Source organism: Myotis brandtii, unplaced genomic scaffold (assembly GCF_000412655.1).
Source record: "Myotis brandtii unplaced genomic scaffold, ASM41265v1 scaffold1040, whole genome shotgun sequence".
Lineage (NCBI taxonomy): Eukaryota > Metazoa > Chordata > Mammalia > Chiroptera > Vespertilionidae > Myotis > Myotis brandtii.
Window position 1 is genome coordinate 120,699 of NW_005353498.1, and position 16,599 is coordinate 137,297.

The 16,599-nt window shown below is 51.9% G+C and overlaps 2 protein-coding genes across 2 annotated transcripts in view; one reads left to right on the top strand and one right to left on the bottom strand.

The window, feature by feature from the left end:
* The first annotated feature begins 785 nt into the window (after positions 1-785).
* On the top strand, positions 786-12,505 carry HSH2D (hematopoietic SH2 domain containing). The gene is made up of 6 exons (XM_005856676.2): positions 786-864; positions 4,231-4,386; positions 6,742-6,831; positions 7,848-8,013; positions 8,759-8,893; positions 10,667-12,505. Exons 2-6 carry the CDS (start codon positions 4,262-4,264, stop codon positions 11,228-11,230), a joined length of 1,080 nt encoding a protein of 359 aa, XP_005856738.1. The 5' UTR covers positions 786-864; positions 4,231-4,261; the 3' UTR covers positions 11,231-12,505.
* A 406-nt stretch (positions 12,506-12,911) lies between these two features.
* The window catches only part of CIB3 (calcium and integrin binding family member 3), an 8,181-nt gene continuing 4,493 nt past the window's right edge, over positions 12,912-16,599 (bottom strand). Inside the window, exons 4-6 of the mRNA XM_005856678.2 lie at positions 15,267-15,414; positions 14,194-14,389; positions 12,912-13,028 (exon numbers count right to left, since the gene is read on the bottom strand). Coding sequence (XP_005856740.1) covers positions 13,007-13,028; positions 14,194-14,389; positions 15,267-15,414 — 366 coding nt within the window. The 3' untranslated portion in view covers positions 12,912-13,006. The remainder of the gene's footprint in view (positions 13,029-14,193; positions 14,390-15,266; positions 15,415-16,599) is intronic.

A 16,599-nucleotide genomic window follows, 5' to 3' on the forward strand; every position in this document is an offset into this window, starting at 1 on the left:
CATCGATCAGCTGCCTCCTGCACACCCCCTACTGGGGATGTGCCTGCAACCAAGGTACATGCCCTTGACCGGAATCGAACCCAGGACCCTTCAGTCTGCAAGCCGACGCTTTATCCACTGAGCCAAACCAGCCAGGGCCCAGGCTTTTAATAAGGAAGTGAACCTATGACCCTTTGGTACATGGGCCGACACTCTAACCATTTAACCACATCATTCAGGGCTGGGGTTTTTTTAGTTTAGTTTTTTGTTTGTTTTTTTACAAAAGTTAAAATGTGGCCCTGTGTGCACAGTGAGACTCAGACTATCCAGGCTCCATCCTGCCCCAGGCCCTTTGTGCGGCTCCCTCTACCTAATGCATTCTTTCTGCACCACCCCCCCAATCAAGTTGGCTCCTACCTACCCCCAGGTGCCCCTTCCTCCAGATCAGTCAGGCCCCTTCTGGGGGTTCTTGCAACCTCAGTTCCTGCTTCCTGGCCTGCTGTTTGCTTTGAAACAACACTGACAATTTCTTACTCTCTTCATTGCTCTCTAGATTGTAGATACTGGGAGGGTGGGGCTTGTGCCTTTCTTGGGGTCTCCTCTCTGTCCCCTCAGGATCTGGCACACATCAGATGCTCAGTAAAGGCTTGTCCAGATCTGAGTGGAGCAAGGGTGCCCCTCCACCTGCAGCTCAGCAGCTTCATTGGAGTGTGGACAGAGGGGTTGTCCTGGTCCCGCCCAGGCTCACCTGCTTAAGGAAACAGGAACCGCCTGGGGCCCCGCCCTGCTGACGTGTGGACCCTGAACTGAAACTCAGGCACCTCCAGGCAGCCCGGGCACAGCCAGAGCGAGGGCCTCGGCCTCGGCCGCCCAGGGGTCTCCCAGGTATGTTCCCTGGGTGGGGACTCCTCAGTCAGCCACATGCCCACCTATGCTGGGTGAGGCTGGGCCCCTGAGAGTCTCAGCCCCAACCCAGTCCTAGAAGACAGAGCACGGGGTCCAGGCTGGGCCAGAGTGGGTGACGGGGCTGGCAGGACCAGAGAAGTATGAGCAATCTTTTGGAGGCACCAGGAGGTGACCATTGGAAAATGGAGCTGGAGGTGGAGAAAGAGCAGTTCTGGCTAAGAATAGCAACAGTGTGGAGGGGAAAGAGAACTTGATCGGCCCTAGTTGGTTTGGGTCAGGGGATAGAGCGTTGGCCTGCGGACGGAAGGGTCCTGGGTTGAATTCCAGTCAAGAGCACATGCCTGGGTTGGGGCTTGATCCTCAGTAGAGGGCGTGCAGAAGGCAGCCAATCAATGATTCTCTCTCATCATTGCTGTTTCTATCTCTCCCTCCCTCTCCCTTCCTCTCTGAATCAATAAAAATTATATTTTTAAAAAAGGAGAGAGAATGTGATCACTTTGGAGTAGAGCAGAGATGCTGTTAGGGGATGAGGAGATGGGGAGGTGGGGAAGCTCCAGGGCCAGGGCCAGGAATTTGAAACTTAGTGTGGCCTCACTCATCACTAAACCATCTATTCATCAGCACACATCCAGCACCCTCCACTGTGCTGATGCTGGGGACCCAGAAAAATCCAAAAGGATCTAGCCCAGGCCTAGACCCTGGGCACCCCTAATATGGGGGAGACAGACCTGACACAGACACTCCAGCTCCATGAGGCAAGGCTAGGCCAGAGGCAAGAATTGTGGGCAAGGTGCGGGACATAGAAGCGTGCCAGGGTTTTGTCCAGGGGAAGAGGCAGGAGAGCTGCATGGAGAAGGGGATATTTCTGCTGGGTCTTGAGGGGTAAGTAGGAGGTCTCCATTACCCCGTAATAGGTCACTACTGGACTCATGGACTCTTATTATAAAAACAGGTGTTTTGTGCTGGTCTCTACCAATCAATACCAGTGTTGTGACTGGATCAGCCCTTGTGGCTCTTAATATGATTTCAAGATCCCTTAAAGCCATAGTCATCAGGAAACTTTAAACAAAAAATAAAAGGTTTATGTATTACTTAAGGACCTGGAAATTATACAGCACACCTGGGACCACTCAGCGAGGTCAGAGGTAGAGCAAGCGTGCACACAGGCAAGTAGCCCAAAGGGTCAATTATTGAAATCAACCGAGATCTCTAAAACAGTGGTTCTCAACCTTCCTAATGCCCCGACCCTTTAATACAGTTCCTCATGTGGTGGTGACCCCCAATTTCATTGTTACAAATTGAACATAATTAAAGCATAGTGATTAATCACAAAAACAATATGTAATTATATATGTGTTTGCCGATGGTCTTAGGCGACCCCCGGGAAAGGGTCGTTCGACCCCCAAATGGGGTAACGACCCACAGGTTGAGAACCGCTGCTCTAAAACAAAGCAGCCGCAGTGGGGAAGGCAGCTTGGCTCTTCAGTCGCGTGGCTGGCAATGTTTAGTGGAGATTGCCATCGCTGAAATGGATGCCTCCGCAATCAAAGCTTAAGTCGGGCACTCGCGTTACAAAAAAGAAAGAAAAACCCCCACACACTGTCAGGGCTTACACAGCACTAGGTAAATATCATTATCCCCAAGTCGCAGTTGGAAATACAGGCACAGAGAGGTTACGTTGACTTGCCCAAGATCACACAGCAGCTAAGTGGGGGAGCGAGGGTTTGAACCCAGGCTCCGATTGCAGGCTCTTAGCCACTTTGTCACCCTACCTTATTCTACCTTATTACACATTACTTAATAGATTCAATTCCACTTGTCCCAGAATTCCTTTGGGTCGCTTCCTGAAGGGTGTGTTTGTCATGGGTCTTCTGGCAGGAGGAAGTCAATATTGACCGGGTTGGTCAACAGGGCCCCTCTCCGTGGAAACCGCCTGGTAACAATGACCTTCTAGAGCAGTGGTTCTCAACCTTCCTAATGCCGCGACCCTTCAATACAGTTCCTCGTGTTGTGGTGACCCCCAACCATAAAAATATTTTCGTTGCCACTTCATAACTGTAATGTTGCTACTGTGATGAATCGTCATGAAAATATCTGATATGCAGGATGTATTTTCATTGTTACAAATTGAACATAATTAAAGCATAGTGATTAATCACAAAAACAACATGTAATTATATATGTGTTTTCCGATGGTCTTAGGCGACCCCTGTGAAAGGGTTGTTCGACCCCCAAAGGGGTGGCGACCCACGGGTTGAGAACCGCTCTTCTACAGGGTTGAAAAATTAGATTTGGGTGGCAGGGGGAGGGCGGCCAGTTTGGGGTGAGTGTGAGGGTTCACCCAGCAGGGCACAGCCCTTTTGCTGGCTTTACACTAACTTCAGACTGTTTTGCAAATTGGTGCTGGTTTTTTTCTCTGTTTTCCAGCTCTGTGTCATTAGCTCACAAAGCCCAGTGGTACCTGAGCTTAAAATTATTGAGAATGGGTGTGAATTAACCATGCACCTGACACATTACAGCTGTGCCATTCATGGCCACCACGCCTGGTGGCACTGGTGGCAGAAGCAACTGTTTGGGTCACATCTCTGTGGTGTTTAATGCAACCCTGGCAACGCTTTATGGCACCCACTGAGTGACCGCTATTTCTTTCATTCACTCGTCATGTGTACATCTCCACCTCCCACCAGGGACATTGGTAGTTACTTAGTATTTAAATAAATTCAGTTCTTAAATTTAAATACATATATCTATAAAGAGAATTTTCCAACACTTGCAGTAATGAAATAATAATATTCTTATTATTCCCTTTTGTTCTCATTATTTCATTTTTTTTACTCTGACCTCCTTTTATTCTTATTATTTCATTTTATTCTTTTTTGTTTAGTTAATTCTCACCTGAAGATTTTTTTCCATTGGTTTTTAGAGAGAGGGGGAGGGAGGGAGAGAGAGAGAGAGAGAGACATCAATGTGAGAGAGACACATCGATTGGTTGCCTCCTGCATGCGTCCTGACCAGGGCCGGGATAGAACCTGCAACCCAGGTGGTGCCCTTGACAGGGAATCCAACTCCAGACACTGTGCCTACGCTCTATCCACTGAGCAACACTGGCCAGGACTTTCCTTTTATTCTTATTATCCTTGGAGGATTTTTGGAAGAAAATCGATAAGTGAACATACATAAAGTGCCAGACATAGTAGGTGCTCAAGAAACACAAGCCAGTTTCAAGCCGGTTGCTCTGTCCAGCGCGGAGGACTTCTCCAAAGAGGAGGCACCATGAGCTGCGAGAATCAGATAAAGATGGGAAGTGGACCAGGCCTGACTCTCTCTCCTCCTTCCTGCCCCCAGGTGCCACCATCCCACCCCCCCCGAGGAAGCCATGACAGAGGCCAGGAAGCTGCCCCCGCCGCTGCCCCCACGACTGTACTGGTTCGTGCAAACACAGCTGGGCCAGCTGGTCCAAGGAGGAGTCCCTTCGTGGTTCCATGGTGCCATCTCCAGACAGTGAGGACACACCCACACTTTCCACCCTGCCTTTCACCCTCTTTGTCTGCCCCCCACCTGGGCAGGTTTTCACTGTGCAATTCTGTGCTCAGCTCACCTACGTTTGTTAAGAAAATGAAAAGGGCTTTGGAGTTTCGGGCTTGAATCTTGTCTCCTCTGGACTTGCTGTGTGCCCTTGGGCAAGTTATTTTCCCTCTCTGGACCTTGGCTTTCTCTATACAAGTGGCCACAAGACAGAAACCCCTCCTTCCCCCCGCCCCAAACCCCTCACTAGGCCAGGAATCACCAATCAATGATGGCAGGACGCAGCCTCAAAATCCTTCTTAACACAGTGCCCCAAACAGCTCCTCTCAATCTATCGGGTATATGGCTAACATGCACTTTCTACATTAGACTGAGCTCTGAGGAGATGAACAAACTCACCTACTTCGTCACCCCAGGGCCCGGCTCTAAATAAATGGCGAAAAGAACATGTATTGCCACCCTTGACGTTTAGGAAATTGAGAGAACATTGCAAAAGCCAAGAGAGACAGAACTCGACATGGTTTCTGAGTTCTGGGGCATGCCAATAAGATACAATATGAGCCATACATTGCAATTTTAAAAATTCTAGTAGCTATATTAAAAGAAGCAAAAAGAAACAATTAATTTTAATCACATCTTTTATTTAACCCAGTATATCCATGATATTACCATTTCAACAAGTAATTAATACCAAATAAATCACTCATGAGACAGAATACATATTCCTCTATTTGTACTGCCTTTATTTTTTATAATTAAAAAAGGTTTAAGTTGCAATTGACATACCATATTATATTAGTTTCAGGTGTACAACATAGTGATTACACATTTATATAACTTACGAAGTGATCGTCCCAATAAGTCTAGTAACCACCTGACATCATATGTAGTTATTACAATATTTTTGACTATATTTCCTATGCTGTGTACTGAGTCTTTAAAATCTGGTGTGTATTGTATGCTAAAAGCACATCTTGATTCAGACCAGCCACATTTTTTTGTTGTTGTTAATCCTCACCCAAGGACATTTTTTCCATTGATTTTAGAGAGAGTGGAAGGGAGGGGGAGAGACAGAGAAAGAGAAACATCGATGTGTCGTGACACACATCGGGGCCGGGGATTGAGCCCCTCAGTCCATGGGCCGATGCTCTAACCACTGAGCAACCGGCTGGGCAAGACCGGCCACATTTTAAGCACTCAGTAGCCACATGTGGGCAATGGCCCCTGGACTGGACAACAGGGGTCCAAAGGCTCCCCATAGAAGGCCACTCTCTGTGCCACCAGGAAATAGTAATAATGATAGTAATACAGTTTAGGGATGCCAACTCTAAGTCCTTTATATAACTTTTGACTCCTCAAAACCTTAACTACAGTCATTCCCCAGAATCCCTGGGGATTGGTTCCAAGACCCCCCCCCCCCCCCACAATGACGCCAATCATTGGATACAGGGCCCGCCTAAATCCAGTATGGTCTACTCTCTCAGTGATGGCGAACCTTTTGAGCTCGGCGTGTCAGCATTTTGAAAAACCCTAACTTAACTCTGGTGCCGTGTCACATATAGAAATTTTTTGTTGATATTTGCCATAGTAAAACAAAGACTTATCTTTTTGATATTTATTTTATATATTTAAATGCCATTTATCAAAGAAAAATCAACCAAAAAAATGAGTTCGCGTGTCACCTCTGACACGCGTGTCATAGGTTCGCCATCACTGGTGTAGGTCCAGGCATACAGTCGGCCCTCCACATCCATGGATTCCCAACCTCGGACCAAAAATACTATACAGAGGGCCAGTTTGTGTATTTATTGGAAAAAATCTGCTTGGACCTGGCAGGTCAGTTCAAGGGTCAAGTGTACTAATGGTGAACATTTTGAAAGCTCGCACCATGCGGAAGTTGTCATGCTGCTCGCATTTTGTCTGTCCTCACATTGGCCCTGGGAGTGAGGGTTTTCTGTCCCCTTGAGGAAGCTCAGGTCAGAAAGGGACTGACCTCACCGGGGGTCACACCGTGAATGAACAGCAGAGTTGGGTTTTGAGCTCAAATGCATCTGGAAACAGCTCTTGCTTTGTTACCTGTCGTACTCAGATCCACCCGAAGGTGCCTTCCTGAGTGGATTGCAGGCATCGGAAGGCAGGCAGGGGCTGTGGGCCCTGGGGCCAAGGTCATCAGAGGCCTTTGCCACCTCTGGGGGAACACCTGAATATTCCAAAGTCTGAAACAACCAAGAAAACAATTGTGTTTTCGGTTGTTGTTCAGTCCTGGAAGGACTGGGCAGGACACTGGGCGGCGAGACCTCAGCCATCTCTCACCTGTGTGTGCCTTTCCAGGGACGCAGAGAATTTGCTGGAGTCGCAGCCACTGGGATCCTTTCTCATCAGAGTCAGTCACAGTCACGTGGGCTACACACTCTCCTACAAGTAAGGTCTGGGCTTGGGGACAGGGGGGCTCCGGGCTTCCTTGGAGGAGGCAAGGGGGGCTTCATATCACAGGTTTCAAGAGCAACTGGTAGGACGTTCTGGACTGATCTGGCTGAAGAGTGAGCAGCTGCAGGTCTGGCTGGATCCAGCAGACTTGGGTCTGAGGTCACTAAGACTGTGTGTCTGAGAACAGGAGCTGCTAGAGGCCTGAGAGCGGCTACTGCCCTTTCCCTAACTGTCCACCTCCCTTCTGCCGTCTGCTTGGCAACGCTCTGACTCCACTAAGGAGAATGTGTTGGAAACTCAGGGCAGTCCAGCTACTTGAGGCCTCAAAGCCTGATCCGGCATCCCAGTCAGAGGATTCAGCAGAACAAACTACTTTTTGAAAGAATTCCAGGCCAAAGGAATGAAAAAACAAAAAACAAAACAAAACCAACGGTTCCATTACAGAATTACCCACAGTGGGAAAACCTTAGGACCTGAGTCAAACAGTACAAGGCTCGGTTCTGCTACTTACACACTGTGGCCTTGAACAAATTACTCAACCTTTCTGTCCCTCCCTCAAAGTCCTCATCTCTAACAGAGGATGCTAAAATTAATTGTCTTGACGTGAGGATTAAAAGCACGTAGTAGGCCATTCATAAATGCACCCATTCATGAATGGAGCAGAGCGCCAGGCACCCAGCCTCCAGCTAAAGCCTGATCAGATTTTCATGATCATTTCTATTGATCATTTACCCCTAGCCAGGCACCCAGCTAAGCTTTTCCTGCAGTTCCTTGTTTCATCTTCACAAGAACTCCTGAGGTCAGTCTTCGTAGCCCCATGTTATAGAAGGGGAAACTGAGGCACCGTGCTGTTAGGCACCTACCGAATGTCACATGGCTAATGAGTAGAGAAGCTTACATAGGAACTTGTGAGGTCGGGCTGCCAGTTCAAGGACTTGCGGGGGGAGGGCGCGGGGGGGGGGGGATGAAATGAGGGAGCAGGGTGTCCAACCCTGGCAGTGTCTCCGCAGAGCCCCAAATTGCTGCCGCCACTTTATGGTGAAGCTCCTGGACGATGGGAGCGTGCTAATCCCCGGGGAAGAGAAGGCCCACGCCTCGCTGGACGCCCTGATCACCTTCCACCAGCAGCAGCCGATGAGGCCACATGGGGAGCTGCTGAAGCAGCCCTGTCCGCAGGTGAAGGTTGGGACCTGGGTGCGCAGTGGTTGTCTTCCCAGGGGCTAAGCCCTCCAGCTCCCCCCAGTCCCCTTCAGCCTCTTGTGATTCTGCGTCTGGCCCCCCACGGCCCCACTCCTCCTGGTCCTCGTTTCCCCTCAGGCTGATGTTTTACAAGGTTTCACGTGTGCGAGGTATAACCCTAGCTCAGTGGTCGGCAAACTGCGGCCCCTTGAGTGTGGCTCTTCCACAAAATACCACGTGCGGGCGCGTACGTACAGTGCGATTGAAACTTCGTGGCCACACTCAAGGGGCCAAAGAGCCGCATGTGGCTCGCGAGCCGCAGTTTGCTGACCACTGCCCTAGCTGATCTATAGAACTAGCATAAGCCACAGTGGACGGGCCTGTGCCCTCAGAAGCTGCTGTGGGCAGGGCAGACCTCCTTATAACGGTTTATGGGCAGGGCCGAGGCCAGTGATGGCGAACCTTTTGAGCTCAGCGTGTCAGCATTTTGAAAAACCCTAACTTAACTCTGGTGCCATGTCACATAATCAACCAAAACAATGAGTTCGCATGTCACCTCTGACACGCGTGTCGTAGGTTTGCCATCACTGGCCTAGGCCCACAATGCACTCCGTGGAGCTTGCTTTATTACAGGTTTGTGGGTCGGAGCAGCTCCTGAGCTCCAACTCCCAGGGTCTGGGGACCCCAGCCCCGTCCCTATCCCCCTCCTTGGGGCTGAGCTGCAGGTCCCCTCTGTCCGCAGAAGGATCCAGCAAACGTGGATTACGAGGATCTCTTCCTTTGTTACAACGCACTGGCTGAGGAAGCTGCCAGCCCCGCCCCTGGTCCCAGTGAACATCAGAAACCTTCTTCCCATCCAGTGGCTGCCCCCAAGGAGGTATGTGACAGAAAGCTGGCACCTCCAGCCGGGGGGCAGGGGCAGGAGCAGAGGTGGCCAACAGCTGCCAGAGGCTTTTAGAATGAAGGTAAGATCCTGTAGCTCCGAGCTTAAAACCTTCCAGTGATTTCCAGAGGCACCAAGGTTAGAATCCTGACTGCAATCTCATTTCCTCCTTCTGCCCATCACCAGCCCAGCTTCAAGCAACCTCAGGGCCTTTGCACGTGCTGTGCTGTATGCTCTGCCCCACATTTCCCAGGCCTGGCTTCTCCCATCAGTTCTTCAAGTGTCTCCCTCCCATCTCCAGACCGAAAGTACTCCCTCCACCACCTTCTCCATCACATCACCCTATTTATTTGCAACAGAGCACTTCTCGAAATTTGAAGTCTCGTTTACTTACGGGTTTTCATGTTTTCTGTCTGCCCACCCCCTCCATTATCACCACTTAGGGGCGAGGGAGCTGGGGTATTTATCCTCCAAAATCCCTCAGTCATTGGTCAAATACTATTCCTGGGAGATTTGATTCTCGGGGACTTCTGGTATGCCATGTGGACGCAGTGGGCACTGGTGGCCAGTGAAGGCCCCGGGCAGAGTCCCTGCCGTTGGCATTTGGGAGTGGAGCTGGGAGCAAGGAGGATATGAGTGGGCCTGGCCAGTTTGGCTCAGTGGATAGGACATCGGCTTACGGACTGAAGGGTCCCAGGTTCAATTCCAATCAAGGGCACATACCTTGGTTGCAGGCACATCCCCAGCCCTGGTCAGGGCATGTACAGAAGGCAACCAATCAATGTGCCCCTCTCACATCAATGGTTCTCTCTCTCTCTGTTTCTCCCTCTTCCTTCCACTCTCTCTAAAAAAATCAATGAAAAATATCCTCAGGTGAGCATTAACAAAAACAAAACAAACAAACAAACAAAAAGGATATGGCCCGGCTGGCGTGGCTCAGTGGTTGAGCATCAACCTATGAACCAGGAGGTCACGGTTCGATTCCCAGTCAGGGGCACATGTCTGGGTTGCGCACTGGATCCCAGTGTGGGGCGTGCAGGAGGCAGGTGATCAATGATTCTCTGTCATCATTGATGTTTCTCTCTCTCTCTCTCTCTCTCTCTCCTTCTCTCTTCCTCTCTGAAATCAATAAAAAATGTAAGGAAAATAAAATAAAAAGAGGATATGGGTGGGCCATCAACAGCCTCTGCCACACGTGCCAGGCACTTGTCCTGAACGGGGAGCCCAGGGGTCGGCACACTCCCGCCTGAGCGCCACCTGCCTGCTGTGTGTGGCCTTCGAGGCCCCGGCCCTCAGAAGCTGCGATGGGAGGGACAGTTATGTGCTTGAATGGTTGAGACAGTTAATAGTTCACGGCTCGTGAAAATCAAATGAAACTCAGATTTCCGTGTCCATAAAGTTTTATTGGAACCCGGGCCCACTCGCTGGACAACAGCAGAGCTGAGCAGTGAGACAGACTGGAGGGCCTGCAAAGCGGAAGCTGCTTGCTCCCGGGCCCTGCACAGAAAAGGTTTGCCGACTCCTGGGGAGGGCGTGAAGCCGGTGACAAAAATGGAAAGGATGGGGCCCGAGATTAGGTTTGGGGGTTCACATGGGGACGTTTCTCGGCCCTGGGGCGTCTGGGTGCAGCCCAGGTCCCAGTGTCCGGGGCAGAGTCAGAGTGCTGGGGGGAGGAGGGGTGCAGCCCAGGTCCCAGTGTCGGGGCAGAGGCAGAGTGCTGGGGGGAGGAGGGGTGCTGGCCCAGGTCTCACCGGCCCTCGGTTTCAGGCTTCTGCAAAGCCAGTCGCACTCCACTGGCAGAAGGAAAGGACGCCGTCGGCAGCGGTGGACAGAGCGCCCACAGAGGCAGCTGCTTCCTCCTGCCCCCCGAAAGCCCCGCTGGAGGAGGCCTGCCAGAAACTCTGGAGGAACCTCAAGACCCTCCCGCAGACGGGCAAGAAGGTCCATCAGCAGCTGAAATCCCACCTGGCAACCGTGAGCTTGTCATCACTCCGGGACCCCGAGCGATCGGAGGTGACTCACGGCTCAGCGACAGGAGCGGATGATGCGGTCCCCGAGAACATCTACACGGAGCCCTTTGTGGCCACGGCACCCTCAAGCCCCTCACAGCCTCAGGCTCGGAAAGACAGAGAGGACTCCTCCAAGAAGGCCTCGAGGTCAGTCAGCTGGAGCGAGGTGACCCCGAAGACCAGGGGTTGGCACCAAGCAATAGCGAGGGCCCTGTCCTCACAGGTGTCCAAATCAGAGCCCAAGGGCTTGGCAGAACCCCAGGAGGACTGTGTCCCTGAGGAGTACCGCCCACCGCCACCCTTTGCCCCTGGGTACTGCTAGCGAAGAGGTCCGCCCTGGCTCTGGGACCCTGGGTGCCAGGGGCTGCTCACACCCAGACCCCTTGCCTTCCACCCACCAGCCCTCTGGGACCTGAGAAATGTAATAGAGACGATACTTAGGTCTGGCTCTGCAATTGCCAGGGTGGCCTGGTTATGTGAAGAAGAAGAAGTAGAATCAGTTAATAAGTTACAGCAAGGATCTGGGGCACCTACTGTGTGCCAGTCCCACACTGAGACTCTCCGTGTCCATTCTTTCCTTTTACTCCTGCCTCTGAGCAGGCCCATCAATCAGGTAGGCACCTCCTGCACATTTCAAAGAAGAGCCAGGTTCCGAGAGGAGGAGAGGCATGGTCAACGTCTACCGGTCACAGTCTACTGGTGTGAGTGCCAGGGTTGGAAGTCATGTCATTTGGAGTCCTTTTGCCCACAACCCCTGCACCCAGGCTCCGTTCTCCCTTCTGGACACGCCTCCCCCTCCCCCCGCCCCCCATTCTCATGCAAATGAAAGAGATGAGACTTGTGGAGGGCCTGGTGCACACCAACGTCAGCTTTAGGAGAAGCAAATGTGTCCTTTGCTTTAAAAAGGGAGAGGCAGCCCGGGACTGGGGTTGCGGTGGACTCCGCAGGGGGAATCCTGGGTTGCACGGCTGTGTGGCCTTTGGCGAGTCACTAGGTCTCTCTGGGCCTATTTCCTCATCTGGAAGATGGGGAGAAGAGTAGGACTGTCCTCTTGTTCAGGACGAAGCAGTAGGATGTATGTAAATCCTAGGGCTTTGGTGCATAGTAGGTGCTTTTGGTGCACAGGAGGAGTTTAGGGTGGGAGTGGGGTCCCTAGAAATGCTACACAGTGGGGGAGTCTGGAAGGTCCCTGGGGCTGCTCTCGGTTGCCCCACTCAGAATGACCACTGTTTGGACTGACTGGGGCCACAGATGGGGCCCCTGGGGTGGCCGCTGGTAGAGTGGGTGTGGGGCTCCCCAAATCCACAGAGTGTAGAGGTCTGGGATGTGGAGTGAGCTGGGCCAGGGGTCAAGCCCTCCTCTGTCGATGATTTGAGGTGTGGTCTTGGGCAAGCCATTCTGTTCCCTCTGAATGAAGGGGCTGGTTCTCGGCCGGCCCTGCTGGGAACCAATGAGATGGCAGAGGGGCGGGTGCTTCATAAACTTGAGAGCACTGTGCCCGTCTCAGTGAGTGGCCCTCCTGGCACCCCCGCAGAGGCCTCCCCTGACAGCTTGAATAAATAAGCAAGGAGTTGCCTGGCCGGCGTGGCTCAGTGGTTGAGCATCGATCTGTGAACCAGGGGGTCATGGTTCAATTCCCAGTTGGCTCTCTCTCTCTCTCTCTCTGAAATCAATAAAAAATATGTTAAATAAATAAATAAACAAGGAGTTAAACCTTCAGGCCCTTTGAAGAATTCAGGGATTGAGGGAAAAGGGGACTAGGGTTTGGGGGGCCCTGGGGTGGGACAGCATGCCTCATCTGCACACCTCGTCTCTGCTCACCAAACGCACAGCCACGCGCCCCCAGCCTTCACAGTGGGGGAAAGATCTAGAAGTCAGACTCTTCCTTGTTCAGTCAGGGAGTTGGTAGCCCAGAGAGGGGGCAGCCACACCCAGGGTCACACAGGAAGAGCAGAGGTGAGCTCCCAGGTCTCCTCGCTCCCATCCACCAGGCTTAAGGAAGGTGTGACTCAGTGATGTGTTTATTCGCAGAGTCCAGATTCTATAGTGGGAGGAGGGTCACCCTGCCCTCCTCTGGCCGGCTCCTCCTCCGTGGTCCTCAGATGCGGATGTGGAAGGTGCTGTGTGCAGAAAGGCCAGGATCAGTGTCATCAGGCAGAGGGCCGCCCTCCTGCATCTTCCCCCCAACACTCCCGCTGGGAGCCCCCCAGGCCGGCCAGCAGCCACATGGGAAGACGGGCCTCCTCCTCCAGAAGCCCTAGGCGTTGGCTCTCCTGACCCCCTCCCCCGGGGTTGGGAGCAGATCTCTGAATCAGTTCACATTCAGACTTGCTGTAGGACTCTGAGTGAGTGGCTGCCCCTGTCTGGGCCTCAGTTTACTCCCCTGTGAAGTGGGGATGATAGCTCTCTCCCCTTCGTAGGGCTGCACTGAGGGCTGAGAGCGGGACACACAGAAGGTGTCATTATTCGTGTCTCCATCTGCCAGGAGACCAGCCTTGCTTATCCAGGGCAGAGAAAGGAGGCCCTCGGTGCATGTAAAGACACCACCAGTAAGAACAGCCACACCAGCAACCACAGCACAGTTATTGCACACCTACTAAGTGCCAGGCACTGCTTTAAATTTGTTTCACGGACTAACTCGGGGCCAGCCAACTTTTTTTCTGGAAAGGGCCAAATAGTTGAAATGCCCATGACTAAACTCTGCCTTATAAATTGAAAGCAGCCGTAGACAATCTGTACACAAAAGGGCATGGCTGTGTGCCAGCAAAACTACTGAATGACCTGGAAATGTCAATTTCATGTCACTTTCGTGTGTCATGGAGTATTATTGGTCTTTGCCGCCCCCCACCCCCGCAACCATTTAAAAATGCAATTTAAAAACGATTCTTAGCTCATTGGAGATACAAAAAACAGGTGGTAGGCCACCTCCTGTACTAACTCATGCAACCCTTGCGATCCACCCTACAGTGGGGGCTCTGATTCTCCCCAGGGCTGCCAAATACAGTTTGCAGACTGTTCACTGCAAGGTGTTCAGGCAAGTAGGGCTGACGTCCATCCATGTTCCACTCACCCAAAGAGCTGTGACCCCCCACAGGAGGAGCCCTGGGGCTCCTAATTATCCCGGGCTTAAAGGTGCAGGGACTGAGGCCAGGGAGGTTGGGAAAGTTCCCCAAGCTCACAAATGAAGGAAGGAAGGAACTTTCACCAATGGAGTTTATGAACTAGTTCCAGAAGATCCTTTCTCACACGTGGAAATGGACTGTGTGGGGTGGCAAGAAGGGTCACCTGAGGAAGTCGGGCGCCCGCAGGATCATGTTTTGGAAGTCTTCCAGGGACAGTCGCCCATCGTGGTCCCCGTCGGCCTCGTCCAGCACCTTCTCGCACACCAGGCTCACCTCCTCAGCGCTCAGCTCGCCCCGCGTCAGCTTGGTCACCGTCTGCTCCAGGTCCCACATACAGATGTAGTCATCGTTGTTGAAGTCTGCACAGTAGAATGGATGGACAGACAGCGGGTGGCAGGCAGGCCAGGCCAGCAGGGGCATATCTTGTCTCCATATTAAAGAGGGGAAAACTGAGGCCAGACCCTCAGAGATAAACTGGGTCTCTCTTTGAATCGGGCAGGGACAAGTTCATTCATTTATACATTCAACAAGTACTTGTTCAGCACGTATGATGTGCCAGGTAATATGATACCTTTTTCATTCATTCATCACTCAACAAGTATTTATTGAGCACCTATTTTGTGGCAGGCACTGTGGTAAATTTTCATTCATTCATTCATCCATTCAAGTATTTATTGAGCACTTAGGTACCAGGCACCATGATAACTGTTTTTCGTTCATTCACTCACTCAACAAGTATTTATGTAATGCCTACTATGTGCCAGGCCCAGGAAACAGATGGTGAACTAAACAGACACTGTTGCTGCCCTGTGTCTCCTCAGAGAGAAAGTCAACAAGAAATGAGCAGATCAATAAACAAGAAATGAAGCAGCATTATCCCATGCTAGGGGAGAAATAAAATGGGGGTTGGAGAACAACTGGGGGGTGAGGGCTACTTTTGACCAAGACTTCAAGATAAGAAGGAGCCAGGAGAAAGGTGTCCTGGACAGAGGAGAGAGCAGAGGCAAAGGCCTGGAGGCAGAAAGAGCTTGGTGTGTTGGAGAAAGAGTGAGCCCGGTGTGGCTGGAATTGAGCAAGGAGGTGAGGTCGGGAGGTATGGGGTGGGTGGAAGACAGGACCAAGTTGGGCTTTGAAACCCTTGGGGAGACACTGTGACAGCAGGGCAGCCTCTGGCCCTGGGGTTGGTCTTGTTTCCACTCCCCACCGCACAGCCCTCACTGCCGGCCCTGCACACACCATAGATTTTGAAAGCATAGTAGGCCTTGAGGTCACGGGGAGCCATTTCACTCATCACAGAAAACATGTCCAGGAAGTTGTTCAAGGTCATGTGGCCGTCCCCATCCTCGGAGAAGACCTGGGCAATCCTCAGGCGGAACGGGTTGTCCTGGGAACAGGAAGCGGGGAAGCAATCACTGATTAGGCTCTCAGGCTCCAGGTGGTCTCCCTCTCGGCACCCACCTTCTTGGGAACGTCCAAGTGCCCCCCCCCCCCCCCAGAACTCCCTCCCTCTCATGGTCCCTGGAAAGGACTTCAGGCACTTCCACTCTCTGCCCCTGGGGTCTGGGTGGTGCTGTCCCTACTTCCAGCTACAGAGGCAGCCACATGACCCTGGTAAGGACCATCAGAGATTTCCATTCACCTGGTAGCTGTGATTGACTCTGGGATAGGCATGTGACTTAAACTGGCCAACCAGAAGCTGCCCTGGGATGTTTTTTGAAAAATTGGGATGAAAGGACCTGCTTTCTGCTGGTTGCAGAGCCGACAGGAGGAAATCTGGGCACTAGGCATTCCCTTCACTACCTCAAGAGGAAGGGCTGATTGAGACTGAAGCCTCTCCCTGGGGGAGCTGAGAGGTGGAAGAGGATTCCTGAGCCCATCCTCAGAGACCCTGGTTCCAGCTGTACGGATGGATTTTTTGCTCATGTGATCGAATCCATTCTGTCCCTTTTGAATGAGGTTTTTGTTCCTGACGATACAATAATCTCTATGCACAGTCACTCACTTCACAAGTCCCTTTTAGAGACACAAACCATGTGTTGAATATCCAGCTGAGACGAACTTGCATGTAGCAGTTCCTACCATGAACAGACCTAATGTTCCCTGAGTCCTTGCCACCCAACAGGCCTTGTACTAAGCCCTTTACCTGCATTATCCTATCTCATCCTCCCAACAACCCAGGGTTTGAATCCTACCTATGTCACGTCCTGGCTGTGTGGCCATGAACAAGTGTCTTAAACTGTCTGAACTTCGGTTTTCTCATCCATAAAATGGGAATAATTGCAGCACTCACCTCGTAGGAATGCAGCAAAGGACATCGCTACCATTTTCCCCTGCCCGCCCCGTTGCCTAAGCGTACCTTCAGCTCAGGCATGGTGCCGATGAGCTCGTACGGCACCTTCACGTCAGGGCAGCTGGTGTAGTCGAGGGGGACAAGCTGGGGGGCCAGGTCCTGGTAGCGATAGAAGAGCCTGGTGTAGGGATGGAAACATCGGGAAGGGTTGGGAGACAATGGGAGGAAGAGGACTTGACCCTCCTCTCTCACTTGCAGCTGCTCACTCCACGCTGCAAG